Here is a 17,498-nt window from a genome sequence, read left to right on the forward strand (position 1 = left end):
TGCCAAATGCACGTAACACCACGTCTACTGTCTTAACCATCTTCAAGCACACAGTTCAGGGGTGATAAGCACATTCTTGACGTGGGGGGACCATCCTGCTGCCCGTCCCCAGACTCTGCCATTCTTGGGAAAATGAAGCCATGTCCCCATGGGACATAGACTCGCCTCTGCCCATCCCGCTGCCCCTGGCGCCCACCCTCCCTCCTCTGTCCCCGAAGCACCTCAGGGAAAGGGGGGGTCACGTCGTAGTTGTCTCTCTGTGACTGACCTGCGTCTCCGGCCGCGGGGTCCTCAAGCCTCACCCACATTGGAGTCAGACTCGCTTCCTCTTTAACTCTGAACACGGTTCCACGGGCGGGACCGCGTTTGCTTCTCTACTCATGCGTCGGTGGACGCTTGGGCCGCTTGACTCTTTAGCTCTTGTGAATGATGCGGCTGTGACCACGGCTGTCAGGGATCGCCTTGAAGGCCTGCTTCCAGTTCTCTTGAGCATATGCCCATATAAGTGCTGGACCGTGTGGTAATTCTACTGTTCATCGTTTCAAGAACCATCGTACTGATTTCCACAGTGGCCATGGCCAGTTCACGTTCCCACTCACAACCCCCAAGGGCTTCAATTTCTCCACATCCTCATCAACACTTGCTGTCTTCTTCTTGCATATATATCATATACACTATCTCCTCGTTGTGATAATATTTACATAAACATTATATATTGATCCTAATGGGTGTAAACTGGCTTCTCATTGGACTTTTGATGTGCATTTCTCTAATGATGAGCCATGTTGAACATCTTTTCATCTACTCATTGGTCACATACTTTGTGTGTCTTTGGAAAACCGTCTATTCAAGTCCATTGCTTATTTCTGAATGGGGTGGTTTGGGTTTTTGTTATTGGGTTTTGGGAATTCTCTGAACATTTTAGATATGAATCCCTTATCAGAACGTGATTTTCAAATGTTTTCTCCCATTTCTCTGGGTTACCTTTTATTCTCCATTGGTATTGTCTTCTGAGGTGAAAATATTTAAAACTTCGTGAAGTCCAAGTTTTGTATTTTTCGTGTTGCCTGTGCCTTGCTATCATATCCAGGACATCATTGTGGAACCCAGTGTTGTGAGGCTTTCATCCTGTGTTTCTGTTTTCTTCCAAGAGTTTATAGTTTTAGGTCTTCCATTTATGTCATGGATACGTTTTGAGTTCATTTTGTGTGTGGTGTGAGGTAGGGGTCCTTCATTCGCTTGCATGTGGATAGTCTGTTTTCCTGGCACCATTTTTTGAAAAGACTGTCCTTTCTCCATTGAATGGACGTGGTGCCCTTGTGAAAAAAGGTTTGACCTGAATGTGGAGGTTTATTTCTGGACTCTGTGCTATTCCATTAGTTTACATGGCCGCCCGTTTTATGCCGGTACCACCCTGTGGTAATTATTGTAGCTTTGTGCCTTTGAAACCAGGAAGTGTATGTCCTCTGGCCTTCTTTTTGCAGAATTGTTCTGACTATACAGAGATTCCATGTGAGTTTGAGGGGTTTAATGTTTCTGTAAAAAACATCATTGAGGGCAGCCCGGGTGGCTCAGCAGTTTAGCACCACCTTCAGCCCAGGGCCTGATCCTGGAGACCCAGGATTGAGTCTAGCTTCTGGCTCCCTGCATGGAGCCTGCTTCTCCCTCTGCTTCTCTCTCTCTCTCTCTCTCTCTCTCTCTCTCATGAATAAATAAATAAAAATCTTTAAAAAAATCATTGAGATTTCAATAGCGATTGTATTACCTTCATAGATTGCTTTGGGTAGTATTGATGTCTTAGCAATCCTGAGCCTTCCAACCTGTGAACATGGAATGTCTTCCCTGTGAATCATGTCTTCTTTACCATCTGTCAGCAACGTTTTTTAGTTTTCATCATACAGGCTTTTGCCTCCATGGTTAATTCCCTTTATTTTATTCTTTTTGGATGCAGTTGTAAGTGGAATTGTTTTTATAATTTCCTTTTTGGGCTGTTCATTATTAGTGCATAGAAATGCAACTGATTTTTGTGTGTTGACTTTGTATCCTGCCGTTTTTCTGAATTCATTCTTAGTACTAACAGGTCTTTAGGATTTCCTACATATAAGATCATAGCATCTGTGAACAGAGGTGATTTCATTTTTTCCTTTCTAATTTAGACTGCTTTTATTTATTATTGCCTAACTACTCTCCTAGAGCCTCCAGTACTGTGGTGATTAGAAGCAGCAAAAGTGGGTATCCTGTGTTGTTTTTGATCTTAGAAGAAAAGCTGTCTTTAACCATTGAGTGTCCTGTGTGCTGTGGGGTTTTCACATATATATTTTATTATGTTGAGATAGTTCCTTCTATTCCTAATTTGTTGAATGTTTTCACCATGAAAGAGTTTTGAATTTTGTCAGATGCTTTTTCTGTATCAGTTGAGAGGATGGTGTACTTTCTTCTTTACTCTGGGAATGTGGGGTTTTCTATTGACTGATTCATATGTGAACCGTCCTTGAATTCCAGAAGTAGATACAACTTTTTGGTTGTGGCATATAATCCTTTGACTATGCTACTGATACACTTTGCTAGTATCTTGTTGAGGTCTTTTGCATCATTGTTCATGAGGGTTATTGGTTTGTGGATTTCTGTTCTTATCATGTCTTTGACTGGCTTTGTTATCAGGGGAATGTAAACCTCATAGAATGAATGAGGGACAGTCCACCTTGTTTAATCTTTTTAAAAAAAAGATTAAAGTGAACAAGGAATAATTGGGAAAAATCTGTGAACCTGATATAAGGCATCTGTTGAAAACTTACAGCCAAAAAAAAAAAAAAAAAAAAAAAAGAAGAAGAAGAAAGAAAAAAAGAAAGAAAGAAAGAAAGAAAGAAAAAAAGAAAACTTACAGCCAACACCATCCCTAGCTGTAAAAGACTGAGAGCTTTCCTCTAAAGATGAGGAAGAGGATACAGACGTCCTCTCTCACTGCTCCTACTCAACACCATAAGGAAGTCCTATCCATGCAATAAGCAAGAAAAATAAATAAAAGGCATACACGTCAGAAATTACCAAATACGATGGTCTCAGGGATCCGTGGGCGGCCACCAGTGTAGCACCTGCCTTCAGCCCAAGGCATGATCCTGGGTTCCCAGGATCGAGTCCCACATTAGGCTCCCTGCATGGAGCCTGATTCTCCTTCTGCCTCTGTCTCTGCCTCTTCCTCTGTCTCTCTGTCTCTCATGAATATATAAATACAATCGTAAAAAAAAAATACAATGCTCTCTATTCACAGAGGATATGACTGTCCACATGGAAAATCCCCAAGAATCCACACAAATCTCCTAGAACTATCAGAGAGTTTAGCAAGGTTGAAGTGTGCAAGTTTAAAATAATTAAAATTAATTGCATTTCTATATAGTAGCAACAAGTAATTGGAATTGAAAATTTTTGTTTAGAGGTGTGATTTGCAATAGAATAAATAATGAAAACTTAGGTATACATCTCATGAATATGGACATAATGAGGACTATCAAAATACTGATGAGAGAAACTAAACAAGATGTGAGTCAATGGAGAGCTAGACCATGTTCACAGGCTGGAATATTGTTATGGTGTCAGTGACCTCCAGCCTGGTCTATAATAGGGTCAAGGCAATCCCGATGCACATCCCGGTAGGAGCTTCCCGTCCATATGAGCAAGCTAACTCTAAAATTATTTGGAAAGGCAAAGGAGCTCAAGTATCCACATGATTTGAAAATGAAGAACAAAGTTGGAAGACATCACCACTTGACTTCAAGATTTCCTATAAAGTTACAGTAATCAAGACGACGTGATGTTTGCAAAGGGATATAATCACGTAGACTAATGAAACAGAATAGACACACAGATCCCCATGAATACAGTCAGCTGATTTTTGACAGAATTGCAAAGTCAAGTTAAAGAAAGAAGTGTACTGGGAAGAATTGGACCACCCAAACGCAAAAACAAAAACAAAAACAGAAAAAGGAGACTTGACCCATACCTCACACGTAGTATAAAGATCCAATAAAAATGGATCATAGACCTAAATGTAAAATGTAAACATGTTAAGCATTTGGAAGAAAACACTAGAGGGAATCCTGCTGAAATCTCTGTGTTGAGCAGAGTTCTTAGGCTTAAGAACCAAAAGCGTGATCCGAAAAAGAAGAAAATTGATAAGTTGGTCTTTACCAATATTAAACCATTTTGCTCTTGAAACCACGCTGTGAAGAGCGTGGAGAGAGAAGCCACGGAGTTGCAGAAAATATTTGCAAGTCACATCTGAGCAAAGCACAGCTGACCCTTGAGCAACACGGGTGTGGACGGTTGGTGCCCACTCAGACGCGGTGTTCCCAGGAAATACACGTCCTTCCGTGCATGTGTTTTCTCTTCCTGTTGACTTTTGTACGAACATTTTCTTCTCTGGCTCACGAGTCGATGTGTCCATGGACTCTGTGTTGTCAGTAGGGCTCCGGGTCCACAGGACGCTGTGAGCAGTCAGGTTTCTGGGCAGTCAGAGCACGAGGCGGTTGGCACCCTACACTCCCACATTATTCGAGGGTCAACTGTACTCATATTCCAAAATGCGGAAAGAGCTCTCAAAATACAATGTCAAGGAAACCTAAAAAAAGAAGAGGCCTGAACTTTGAAGAAACGCCCAAAAGACGCCCGAGATGGCAAATACGCACGTGAAAAAGGCCCAACACCATTACTCATCAGGGAGATGCAAACTGAAGACCCAGCGAGACACCCTAGAGGCCTCTCAGAAGGGCCACCGGGGACAAGGCTGACCACGCCGGGCGCTGGCGGGGACGCGGGGAGTGGGGCGCTCGAACAGCGCCGGGGGACTGCAGTGTCACACAGCCCCTGGGGACACATCGTGGCAAGTCAGCGTGGTAAGGAATCTCGGCTCAGCAATGGCCATCAGGGCATCGAAAACTAAATCCGGTAACATGCCAGCGCACACCAATGGCTAATATGTAATAATTATAAAAACCTGGCACATCCAGGCCTGCAAGGATGCAGAGGCGCGGGAACTGCCCTGCGCCGCGAATGGGGGCTGGGGTGGAGGGACGGGGACTCAAGGGGACCTCAGCATGGCACGTGGTGGCCTTGGGCGTCCACCAGGTCTCAGCGCGGCGCACCTGCCAGCGCCGCCCCTGTGGGGGGAGGAGGGCAGACGGGAGCACGTGCTCGGCTCGGGGAGGTCACGCGGGCAAAATTCCTCTCCCTGAAGAAGCTGGGGACTGCAAGCTTTTGGCAGATTTTTTTTTTTCTCTTGATTATCTTTTATATTCTACTTCTCTTCGTTTTTGTTGGTTGAGTTTTACCAGACCTGGTGGTCCCGAGATGCTTTCCGGGGCAGTGCACCCAAGGCAGTTTCCAGAACAGCTGTAGTGTCCCAAGGGCTTTACCTTCCGGACCCAGGATGGCTCCGGGGACCCAGAATTGAACTCACCTCCCCCGGTCGCCGGGTTGCCGTGCGGTGCCAATCTCTCTGGAAGCACCTGGGGTGCTTGGGGTTCTGGGATGTTGGGATTCAGCAGCGGGCCTCGACCCGCACGTTCCCTGCACCTCATCCCACGTCTGCTCAGCGGTCCCCATCTGAAGACCCCATTTCCCTCTGTTGGGAGAATTGTTCCCCGTGGTGGATCTTTCTGGAAATCTCCTGATGAAGGTTGGATTTGGACGACATCGTGCACTCCCCTCGTGGCCTCCACATCCCACCTGCGAGCCCCTCATCCGCCCCCCACCGCCTTGGCCACCGGGCGCCCTCCGTGGGTGCAGGGAGCGCCCCAGAGCTCACGAGCACCCCTTGGCCCACACGGAGGCTGTGGCTCTCGGGGCCCGCGGGCAACTATCCGTCACCCAGAGGGCGGCCTCGGCGGCTGCACGGCCCATACCTCTGGGGTCCGCGGTGCCCCCAGCTGTTTGCTCCCTGACGGACATCCTTGCGGTCCGCAGCCCCGAAGGGCATTATACGGGCAGCAAAGTCCTTTGTGTAAATACAGCAGAATAATAAGCACTCGCAGGACTCGGGCAAAACACCAACGAGGAAGGGGAAGTCTCGGGCGCCTGACACTGGACAGCACGCGCCCGGGCCGTATAAAAGCCGCCGGCCCAGCACCTCCCACACTCACACCCGTACCCGCACCCACACACTCACCCGCACCCACACCCCACCCCAGCACCCACACCATGGCCGCCTCCACCCTGTCCGTCTGCTCCAGCGACCTGAGCTACGGCGGCCGCGTCTGCCTGCCCGGCTCCGGTGACTCCTGCCTCGACCCCTCCTGGCAGGTGGACGACTGTCCCGAGAGCTACTGCGAGCCCCCCTGCTGTGCCTCGACCTCCTGCCTGACCCTCCTCTGTACCCCTGCGAGCTGCCGGTCCAGCCCCTGCCCACCAGCCTGCCCCGGCTCGAGCCAGCACTCTTGTGGCAGCTGCTCCCCCTGCCAGGAGGGCTGCTGTGTGTCTGTCTGCTGTAAGCCTGTGTGCTGCACCCCCGTCTGCTGCAAGCCCCTCTGCTGTGAGGCCTCCCCCTGCTGCAGGCTCAGCCCCTGCACCCCCTCCTGCTGCAAACCTGCGTGCTGCACCCCTGTCTGCTGCAAGCCCGTGTGCTGCACCCCTGTCTGCTGCAAGCCCGTCTGCTGTGAGGCATCCCCTTGCTCAGCGTCCCCCTGCTGCCAGCAGTCTAGCTGCCAGCCCTCCTGCTGCAGCTCCTCCCCCTGCCAGGAAGACAGCTGTGTGTCTGTCTGCTGCAAGCCCGTCTGCTGCACCCCCGTCTGCTGCAAGCCCGTCTGCTGCATCCCTGTCTGCTGCAAGCCTATCTGCTGCACCACTGTCTGCTGCAAGCCCTTGTGCTGCACCCCTGTCTGCTGCAAACCCGTGTGCTGCCAGGCCTCCCCCTGCTGCCAGCCCAGCCCCTGCAGACCCTCTTCCTGCCTGTCCCTCCTCTGCCGACCCGTGTGCAGGCCCGCCTGCTGTTCATCCCCCTCCCTATGCCAGCCCAGCTGCCGCCCCCAGACCTCCAGCGTGTCCCTACTGTGCCGTCCCGTGTGCTCCCGCTGATGGGACACATGACCCTGGGGCGCTGGGCTTAGGCCCCACCCAGGGATGGTTGGCCTCCCGGGTACCCCTCAGCCCAGTCTCAACTGTGCTAGGTGGCTGCCCCCACCCACGACGGGGTCCCCCCAGGTGTCCACTCTGCTGACCTGACTTCACCTCCTCCCTCCCAAGAACGCTGACCCTGCGGCTCTCCGGGGCTCCTGCTCCTGGGACGCACCTCCACCTGCCCTGTGTCACCTGCCTTCCCTCCCAGTTTCTCAGCTCGGTTCTGGTCACCTGGCCTCACCCTCCAACCTGTTGGCACCTCCCCAGGCTCCAATAAACTCACTTCACCCGCTGACCTGCTTCCTTTCATCTGACTCTCACGGGGGTGGGGTGCCGGGGTTTGGACCCCACAGTGGTCTATTCCTGCCTGAACATCTCTGGGAGGAGGGATGAGAGGTCCCCAAGGGCCAGGGCCCAACTGCTCTGGGCAGGGCTGTGGGGTGGGACTCCAGCCCTGGCGTAGGATGGTCAGGGCTGCTGGGCACCACATGCGTCCCCGGGCGTCCCGAAGCTGGTCACCTGCACATGGGGCGAGGCTTGGGGCGCCGGGCCGGGGCTCATCTCCACCCACCACCCCAGCTGGGCAAAGCAGCCCAGACAAGCGGCCTTGGGGCTGCGGGCAGCACAACTCCTGGGGGCCTGGGATCCTCCCGAGTGCTGTGCTCATCCCCTGGAGAGGTGGCGGGCTGGGGTGGCACTGTTGCTGCCAAGATGGGGGAACAGGGACTGGATACCTTCCCACCTGGGCCAACTCAGAGCCCTGACACGACCCTGAAGCCAGCGTGTCAGGTTCAGGTCCCGAGGAGCACCAGACAAGCACAGCGGGGAAGGAAAGGCACAAGGTGCTTATCGCCGTTGGGGCTGTCACCCCCTGGAGAATATTTCCGGCCCCATGCAGGAGGGTCACCCCAGTAGAGCTCCGGGCACCCTCAAGTTCACAGATGGCCTTGGGTGCTGGAGGAGGCACAGGCAGCCATTGTTTGGGTCTGGGGACCCCGTCACGATCCGGGGTCGCTCTGTGCCCCACCCCTTCCATTCAGCCCGCGGCACCTGCTGGCATAGTCTCCACCCTGGGTCCTTCCAGGGACCTCCTAGGGCAGGACGCACAGACCACGTGGGGACCCCGAGATGGCTTTTTCATTCCCATCCGAGTGTGTAAGTTTCCTCCGCGTCTCTTCACGGTGTGATAGCTCTTATTCTTCTTTTTAAAAATTTGTCTTTATTGATGCCAAATGCACGGAACACCACCTCTACTGTCTTAACCATCTTCAAGCATACAGTTCAAGGGTGATAAGAACATTCTTGACGTGGGGTGACCATCCTGCCGCCCGTCCCCAGACAGGCTCTTCCATTCTTGGGAAAATGAAGCCGCGTCCACATGGGACACAGACTTAGCATCGCCCGTCCCGCCACCCCTGGCGCCCACCCTCCCTCCTCTGTCCCCGAAGCACCTCAGAGAAAGGGGGGGTCACGTCGTAGTTGTCTCTCTGTGACTGACCTGCGTCTCCGGCCGCGGGGTCCTCAAGCCTCACCCACATTGGAGTCAGACTCGCTTCCTCTTTAAGGCTGAACACGGTTCCGCGGGCGGGATCGCCTTTGCTTCTCTACTTATCCCTCGGTGGACGCTTGGGCCGCTCGACTCTTTAGCTCTTGTGAATGATGCGGCTGTGACCACGGCTGTCAGGGATCTCCTTGAAGGCCTGGTTCCAGTTCTCTTGAGCAAATGCCTGTATAATTGCTGGACCGTGTGGTAATTCTTTTTTTTTTTTTTTTTTTTTTTTTTTTTTTTTTTTTTTACCATGTGGTAATTCTACTGTTCATCTTTTCAAGAACCATCGTACTGATTTCCACAGTGGCCATGGCCAGTTCACGTTCCCACTCACAACCCCCAAGGGCTTCAATTTCTCCACATCCTCATCAACACTTGCTGTCGTCTTCTTGCATATATATCATATACACTATCTCCTCGTTGTGATAATATTTACATAAATATTATATATTGATCCTAATGGGTGTAAACTGGCTTCTCATTGGACTTTTGATGCGCATTTCTCTAATGATGAGCCATGTTGAACATCTTTTCATCTACTCATTGTTCACATACCTTGTGTGTCTTTGGAAAACCGTCTATTCAAGTCCATTGCTTGTTTCTGAATGGAATGGTTTGGCTTTTTGTTATTGGGTTTTGGGAATTCTCTGAACATTTTAGATACGAATCCCTTAGCGGAACATGATTTTCAAATGTTTTCTCCCATTTCTCTGGGTTACCTTTTATTCTCCATTGGTATTGTCTTCTGAGGTGAAAATATTTAAAACTTCGTGAAGTCCAAGTTTTGTATTTTTCGTGTTGCCTGTGCCTTGCTATCATATCCAGGACATCATTGTGGAACCCAGTGTTGTGAGGCTTTCATCCTGTGTTTCTGTTTTCTTCCAAGAGTTTATAGTTTTAGGTCTTCCATTTATGTCATGGATACGTTTTGAGTTCATTTTGTGTGTGGTGTGAGGTAGGGGTCCTTCATTCACTTGCATGTGGATAGTCTGTTTTCCTGGCACCATTTTTTGAAAAGACTGTCCTTTCTCCATTGAATGGACGTGGTGCCCTTGTGAAAAATGGTTTGACCTGAATGTGGAGGTTTATTTCTGGACTCTGTGCTATTCCATTAGTTTACATGGCCGCCCGTTTTATGCCGGTACCACCCTGTGGTAATTATTGTAGCTTTGTGCCTTTGAAATCAGGAAGTGTATGTCCTCTGGCCTTGTTTTTTCAGAATTGTTCTGACTATACAGAGATTCCATGTGAGTTTGAGGGGTTTAATGTTTCTGTAAAAAACATCATTGAGGGCAGCCCGGGTGGCTCAGCAGTTTAGTGCCACCTTCAGCCCAGGGCCTGATCTTGGAGACCCGAGATTGAGTCCCGCTTTGGGCTCCCTGCATGGAGCCTGCTTCTCCCTCTGCCTCTCTCTCTGTCTGTCTGTCTGTCTCTCTCTCTCTCTCTCTCTCTCATGAATAAATAAATAAAAATGTTAAAAAAATCATTGAGATTTCAATAGCGATTGTATTACCTCCGTAGATTGCTTTGGGTAGTATTGACGTCTTAGCAATCCTGAGCCTTCCAACCTGTGAACATGGAATGTCTTCCCTGTGAATCATGTCTTCTTTACCATCTGTCAGCAACGTTTTTTAGTTTTCATCATACAGGCTTTTGCCTCCGTGGTTAATTCCCTTTATTTTATTCTTTTTGGATGCAGTTGTAAGTGGAATTGTTTTTATAATTTCCTTTTTGGGCTGTTCATTATTAGTGTATAGAAATGCAACTGATTTTTGTGTGTTGACTTTGTATCCTGCCGTTTTTCTCAATTCATTCCTAGTACTAACGGGTCTTTAGGATTTCCTACATATAAGATCATAGCATCTGTGAACAGAGGTGATTTCATTTTTTCCTTTCTAATTTAGACTGCTTTTATTTATTATTGCCTAACTACTCTCCTAGAGCCTCCAGTACTGTGGTGATTAGAAGCAGCAAAAGTGGGCATCCTGTGTTGTTTTTGATCTTAGAAGAAAAGCTGTCTTTAACCATTGAGTGTGCTGTGTGCTGTGGGGTTTTCACATATATATTTTATTATGTTGAGATAGTTTCTTCTATTCCTAATTTGTTGAATGTTTTCACCATGAAAGGGTTTTGAATTTTGTCAGATGCTTTTTCTGTATCAGTTGAGAGGATGGTGTACTTTCTTCTTTACTCTGAGAATGTGGGGTTTTCTATTGACTGATTCATATGTGAACCGTCCTTGAATTCCAGAAGTATGCAACATTTTGGTTGTGGCATATAATCCTTTGACTATGCTGCTGAATTCAGTCTGCTAGTATCTTTTGTGAGGTCTTTAGCATCATTGTTCATGAGGGATATTGGTTTGTGGTTTTCTGTTCTTATCATGTCTTTGACTGGCTTTGTTATCAGGGGGATGTAAACCTCATAGAATGAATAGGGGACTGTTCCACCTTGTTTAATCTTTTTTAAAAAAGATTGAAGTGAACAAGGAATAATTAGGAAAAAACTGTGATCCTGATATAAGGCATCAGTTGAAAACTTACAGCCAAAAAAAAAAAAAAAAAAAAAAAAAAAAAAAAAAAAAAAAAGAAAACTTACAGCCAACACCATCCCTAGCTGTAAAAGACTGAGAGCTTTCCTCTAAAGATGAGGAAGAGGATACAGACGTCCTCTCTCACTGCTCCTACTCAACACCATACCGAAGTTCTATCCATGCAATAAGCAAGAAAAAGAAATAAAAGGCATACATGTCAGAAATTACCAAATACGATGGTCTCAGGGATCCGTGTGCGGCCACCAGTGTAGCACCTGCCTTCAGCCCAGGGCATGATCCTGGGTTCCCGGGATCGAGTCCCACATCAGGCTCCCTGCATGGAGCCTGATTCTCCTTCTACCTCTGTCTCTGCCTCTTCCTCTGTCTCTCTGTCTCTCATGAATATATAAATACAATTGTAAAAAAAAATACAATGTTCTCTATTCACAGAGGATATGACTGTCCACATGGAAAATCCCCAAGAATCCACACAAATCTCCTAGAACTATCAGAGAGTTTAGCAAGGTTGAAGTGTGCAAGTCTAAAATAATTAAAATTAATTGCATTTCTATATAGTAGCAACAAGTAATTGGAATTGAAAATTTTTGTTTAGAGGTGTGATTTGCAATAGAATAAATAATGAAAACTTAGGTATACATCTCATGAATATGGACATAATGAGGACTATCAAAATACTGATGAGAGAAACTAAACAAGATGTGAGTCAATGGAGAGCTAGACCATGTTCACAGGTTGGAATATTGTTATGGTGTCAGTGACCTCCAGCCTGGTCTATAATAGGGTCAAGGCAATCCCGATGCACATCCCGGTAGGAGCTTCCCGTCCATATGAGCAAGCTAACTCTAAAATTATTTGGAAAGGCAAAGGAGCTCAAGTATCCACATGATTTGAAAATGAAGAACAAAGTTGGAAGACATCACCACTTGACTTCAAGATTTCCTATAAAGTTACAGTAATCAAGACGACGTGATGTTGGCAAAGGGATATAATCACGTAGACTAATGAAACGGAATAGACACATACATCCCCATGAATACAGTCAGCTGATTTTTGACAGAATTGCAAAGTCAAGTTAAAGAAAGAAGTGTACTGGGAACAATTGGACGACCCAAACGCAAAAACAAAAACCAAAACAGAAAAAGGAGACTTGACCCATACCTCACACGTAGTATAAAGATCCAATAAAAATGGATCATAGACCTAAATGTAAAATGTAAACATGTTAAGCATTTGGAAGAAATCACTAGAGGGAATCCTGCTGAAATCTCTGTGTTGAGCAGAGTTCTTAGGCTTAAGAACCAAAAGCGTGATCTGAAAAAGAAGAAAACTGATAAGTTGGTCTTTACCAATATTAAACCATTTTGCTCTTGAAACCACGCTGTGAAGAGCGTGGAGAGAGAAGCCACGGAGTTGCAGAAAATATTTGCAAGTCACATCTGAGCAAAGCACAGCTGACCCTTGAGCAACACGGGTGTGGACGGCTGGTGCCCACTCAGACGCGGTGTTCCCAGGAAATACACGTCCTTCCGTGCATGTGTTTTCTCTTCCTTTGACTTTTGTACGAACATTTTCTTCTCTGGCTCACGAGTCCATGTGTCCATGGACTCTGCGTTGTCAGTAGGGCTCCGGGTCCACAGGACGCTGTGAGCAGTCAGGTTTCTGGGCAGTCAGAGCGCGAGGCGGTTGGCACCCTACACTCCCACATTAGTCGAGGGTCAACTGAACTCATATTCCAAAATGCGGAAAGAGCTCTCAAAATGCAATGTCAAGGAAACCTGAAAAAGGAAGAGGCCTGAACTTTGAAGAAACGCCCAAAAGACGCCCGAGATGGCAAATACGCACGTGAAAAAGGCCCAACACCATTACTCATCAGGGAGATGCAAACTGAAGACCCAGCGAGACACCCTTAGACGCCTCTCAGAAGGGCCACCAGGAGAAGGCTGACCACGCCCGGCGCTGGCGGGGACGCGGGGAGTGGGGCGCTCGAACAGCGCCGGGGGACTGCAGTGTCACACAGCCCCTGGGGACACATCGTGGCAAGTCAGCGTGGTAAGGAATCTCGGCTCGGCAATGGCCATCAGGGCATCGAAAACTAAATCCGGTAAGATGCCAGCGCACACCAATGGCTAATATGTAATAATTATAAAATCCTGGCACGTCCAGGCCTGCAAGGATGCAGAGGTGCAGGAACTGCCCTGCGCCGCGAATGGGTGCTGGGGTGGAGGGACGGGGACTCAAGGGGACTTCAGCATGGCACGTGGTGGCCTTGGGCGTCCGCCAGGTCTCAGCACTCGCACCTGCCAGCGCCTCCCCTGTGGGGGGAGGAGGGCGGACGGGAGCACCTGCTCGGCTTGGGGAGGTCACGCGGGCAAAATTCCTCTCCCTGAAGTAGCTGAAGACCGCAAAGTTTTGGCAGATATATTTTTTTTTTTGCTCTTGATTATCTTTTATATTCTACTTCTCTTCGTTTTTGTTGGTTGAGTTTTACCAGACCTGGGGGTCCCGAGATGCTTTCCGGGGCAGTGCACCCAAGGCAGTTTCCAGAACAGCTGTAGTGTCCCAAGGGCTTTGCCTTCCGGACCCAGGATGGCTCCGGGGACCCAGAATTGAACTCACCTCCCCCGGTCGCCGGGTTGCCGTGCGGTGCTGATCTCTCTGGAAGCACCTGGGGTGCTCAGGATGCTGGGATGTTGGAACTCAGCAGCGGGCCTCGACCCGCACGGTCCCTGCACTTCATCCCACGTCTGCTCAGCGGTCCCCATCTGAAGACCCCATTTCCCTCTGTTGGGACAATTGTTCCTGGTGTTGGATCTTTCTGGAAATCTCCTGATGAAGGTTGGATTTGGACGACATCGTGCACTCCCCTCCCGGCCTCTGCGAGCCCCTCATCCGCCCCCCACCGCCCTGGCCACCGGGAGCCCTCCGTGGGTGCAGGGGGCGCCCCACAGCTCACGAGCACCCCGTGGCCCACTCGGAGGCTGTGGCCCTCGGGGCCCGCAGGCAACTATCCCTCACCCAGAGGGCAGCCTCGGCGGCTGCACGGCCCATAGCTCTGGGGTCCGCGGTGCCCCCGGCTGTTTGCTCCCTGACGGACATCCTTGCGGTCCACAGCCCCGACGGGAATTTTACGGGCAGCAAAGTCCTTCCTGTAAATACAGCAGAATAATAAGCACTCGCAGGACTCGGGCAAAACACCAACGAGGAAGGGGAAGTCTCTGGAGCCTGCCGCTGGACAGCACGCGCCGGGCCGTATAAAAGCCGCCGGCCCAGCACCTCGCACACTCACACCCGCACCCGCACCCACACACTCACCGGACCCACACCCCGCCCCAGCACCCACACCATGGCCGCCTCCACCCTTTCCGTCTGCTCCAGCGACCTGAGCTACGGCGGCCGCGTCTGCCTGCCCGGCTCCGGCGACTCCTGCCCCGACCCCTCCTGGCAGGTGGATGACTGTCCCGAGAGCTACTGCGAGCCCCCCTGCTGCGCCCCGGGCTCCTGCCTGACCCTCCTCTGCACCCCTGCGAGCTGCGGGTCCAGCCCCTGCCCACCAGCCTGCCCCGGCTCCTGCCAGTCCTCCTGTGGCAGCTGCTCCCCCTGCCAGGAGGGCTGCTGTGTGTCTGTCTGCTGCAAGCCCGTGTGCTGCACCCCTGTCTGCTGCAAGCCCGTGTGCTGCACCCCTGTCTGCTGCAAGCCCCTCTGCTGTGAGGCCTCCCCCTGCTGCCAGCTCAGCCCCTGCACCCCCTCCTGCTGCAAACCTGCATGCTGCACCCCTGTCTGCTGCAAGCCCGTGTGCTGCACCCCTGTCTGCTGCAAGCCCGTCTGCTGTGAGGCATCCCCTTGCTCAGCCTCCCCCTGCTGCCAGCAGTCTAGCTGCCAGCCCTCCTGCTGCAGCTCCTCCCCCTGCCAGGAAGACAGCTGTGTGTCTGTCTGCTGCAAGCCCGTCTGCTGCACCCCCGTCTGCTGCAAGCCCGTCTGCTGCACCCCTGTCTCCTGCAAGCCTATCTGCTGCACCCCTGTCTGCTGCAAGCCCATGTGCTGCACCCCTGTCTGCTGCAAACCCGTGTGCTGCCAGGCCTCCCCCTGCTGCCAGCCCAGCCCCTGCAGACCCTCTTCCTGCATGTCCCTCCTCTGCCGCCCCGTGTGCAGGCCCGCCTGCTGTTCATCCCCCTCCCTATGCCAGCCCAGCTGCCGCCCCCAGGCCTCCAGCGTGTCCCTACTGTGCCGTCCCGTGTGCTCCCGCTAATGGGACACATGACCCTGGGTCGCTGGGCTTAGGCCCCAGCCAGGGATGGTGGGCCTCCCTGCTACCCCTCAGCCCAGCCCTCAACTGTGCTAGGTGGCTGCCCCACCCACGACGGGGTCCCCCAGGTGTCCACTCTCCTGACCTGACTTCACCTCCTCCCTCCCAAGAACGCTGACCCTGCGGCTCTCCGGGGTCCTGCTCCTGCATAGTCTCCACCCTGGGTCCTTCCAGGGACCTGCACCTGCCCTGGGTCACCTGCCTTCCCTCCCAGTTCCTCAGCTCGGTTCTGGTCACCTGGCCTCACCCTCCAACCTGTTGGCACCTCCCCAGACCCCAATAAACTCACTTCACCCGCTGACCTGCTTCCTTTCATCTGACTCTCACGGGGGTGGGGTGCCGGGGTTTGGACCCCACAGTGGTCTATTCCTGCCTGAACATCTCTGGGAGGAGGGATGAGAGGTCCCCAAGGGCCGGGGCCCAACTGCTCTGGGCAGGGTTGTGGGGTGGGACTCCCGCCCTGGCGTAGGATGGTCAGGCCTTTTGGGCACCACATGCGTCTCCGGGCATCCCAAAGCTGGCCACCTGCACATGGGGCGAGGCTTGGGGCGCCGGGCCGGGGCTCATCTCCACCCACCACCCCAGCTGGGCAAAGCGGCCCAGACAAGCGGCCTTGGGGCTGCGGGCAGCACAGCTACTGGGGGCCTGGGATCCTCCCGAGTGCTGTGCTCATCCCCTGGAGAGGTGGCGGGCTGGGATGGCACTGTTGCTGCCAAGATGGGGTAATAGGGACTCGATACCTTCCCACCTGGGCCAACTTAGAGCCCTGACAAGACCCTGAAGCCAGCGTGTCAGGTTCAGGTCCCGAGGAACACCAGACAAGCACAGCGGGGAAGGAAAGGCACAAGGTGCTTATCGCCGTTGGGGCTGTCACCCCCTGGAGAATATTTCCGGCCCCATGCAGGAGGGTCACCCCAGTGGAGCTCCGGGCACCCCCAAGTTCACAGATGGCCTTGGGTGCTGGAGGGGGCACAGGCAGCCATTGTTTGGGTCTGGGGACCCCGTCACGGTCCGGGGTCGCTCTGTGCACCCCCTTCCCATTCAGCCCGCGGCACCTGCTGGCATAGTCTCCACCCTGGGTCCTTCCAGGGACCTCCTAGGGCAGGACGCACAGACCACGTGGGGACCCCGGGATGGCTTTTTCATTCCCATCCGAGTGTGTAAGTTTCCTCCACGTCTCTTCACGGTGTGATAGCTCTTATTCTTCTTTTTAAAAATTTGTCTTTATTGATGCCAAATGCACGTAACACCACGTCTACCGTCTTAACCATCTTCAAGCATACAGTTCAGGGGTGATAAGCACATTATTGTCGTGGGGTGACCATCCTGCCGCCCGTCCCCAGACTCTGCCATTCTTGGGAAAATGAAGCCGCGTTCACATGGGACACAGACTCAGCATCGCCCGTCCCGCCACCCCTGGCGCCCACCCTCCCTCCTCTGTCCCCGAAGCACCTCAGAGAAAGGGGGGGTCACGTCGTAGTTGTCTCTCTGTGACTGGCCTGCGTCTCCGGCCGCGGGGTCCTCAAGCCTCACCCACATTGGAGTCAGACTCGCTTCCTCTTTAAGGCTGAACACGGTTCCGCGGGCGGGATTGCCTTTGCTTCTCTACTTATCCCTCGGTGGACGCTTGGGCCGCTCGACTCTTTAGCCCTTGTGAATGATGCGGCTGTGACCACGGCTGTCAGGGATCTCCTTGAAGGCCTGGTTCCAGTTCTCTTGAGCAAATGCCTGTATAATTGCTGGACCGTGTGGTAATTCTTTTTTTTTTTTTTTTTTTTTTTTTTTTTTTTTTTTTTTTACCGTGTGGTAATTCTACTGTTCATCTTTTCAAGAACCATCGTACTGATTTCCACAGTGGCCATGGCCAGTTCACGTTCCCACTCACAACCCCCAAGGGCTTCAATTTCTCCACATCCTCATCAACACTTGCTGTCGTCTTCTTGCATATATATCATATACACTATCTCCTCGTTGTGATAATATTT

The 17,498-nt window shown here is 51.3% G+C and overlaps 3 protein-coding genes across 3 annotated transcripts in view; all 3 read left to right on the forward strand.

Annotated features, from left to right (window-relative positions):
- TSPEAR (thrombospondin type laminin G domain and EAR repeats) overlaps positions 1-17,498 on the forward strand; it is a gene marked incomplete at its 5' end in the record, with an annotated part of 222,724 nt that overhangs the window by 164,525 nt on the left and 40,701 nt on the right. The gene's annotated exons all lie outside the window — the stretch shown is intronic.
- LOC140595584 (uncharacterized) lies at positions 6,133-7,396 on the forward strand. The gene has a single exon (XM_072738143.1). The coding sequence runs from the start codon at positions 6,193-6,195 to the stop codon at positions 7,063-7,065; it is 873 nt and encodes a 290-aa protein (XP_072594244.1). The 5' UTR covers positions 6,133-6,192; the 3' UTR covers positions 7,066-7,396.
- On the forward strand, positions 14,495-15,808 carry LOC140595583 (uncharacterized). The gene has a single exon (XM_072738142.1). The coding sequence runs from the start codon at positions 14,554-14,556 to the stop codon at positions 15,454-15,456; it is 903 nt and encodes a 300-aa protein (XP_072594243.1). The 5' UTR covers positions 14,495-14,553; the 3' UTR covers positions 15,457-15,808.

This window comes from Vulpes vulpes, chromosome 15 (genome assembly GCF_048418805.1).
Source record: "Vulpes vulpes isolate BD-2025 chromosome 15, VulVul3, whole genome shotgun sequence".
Taxonomy (NCBI): Eukaryota; Metazoa; Chordata; class Mammalia; order Carnivora; family Canidae; genus Vulpes; species Vulpes vulpes.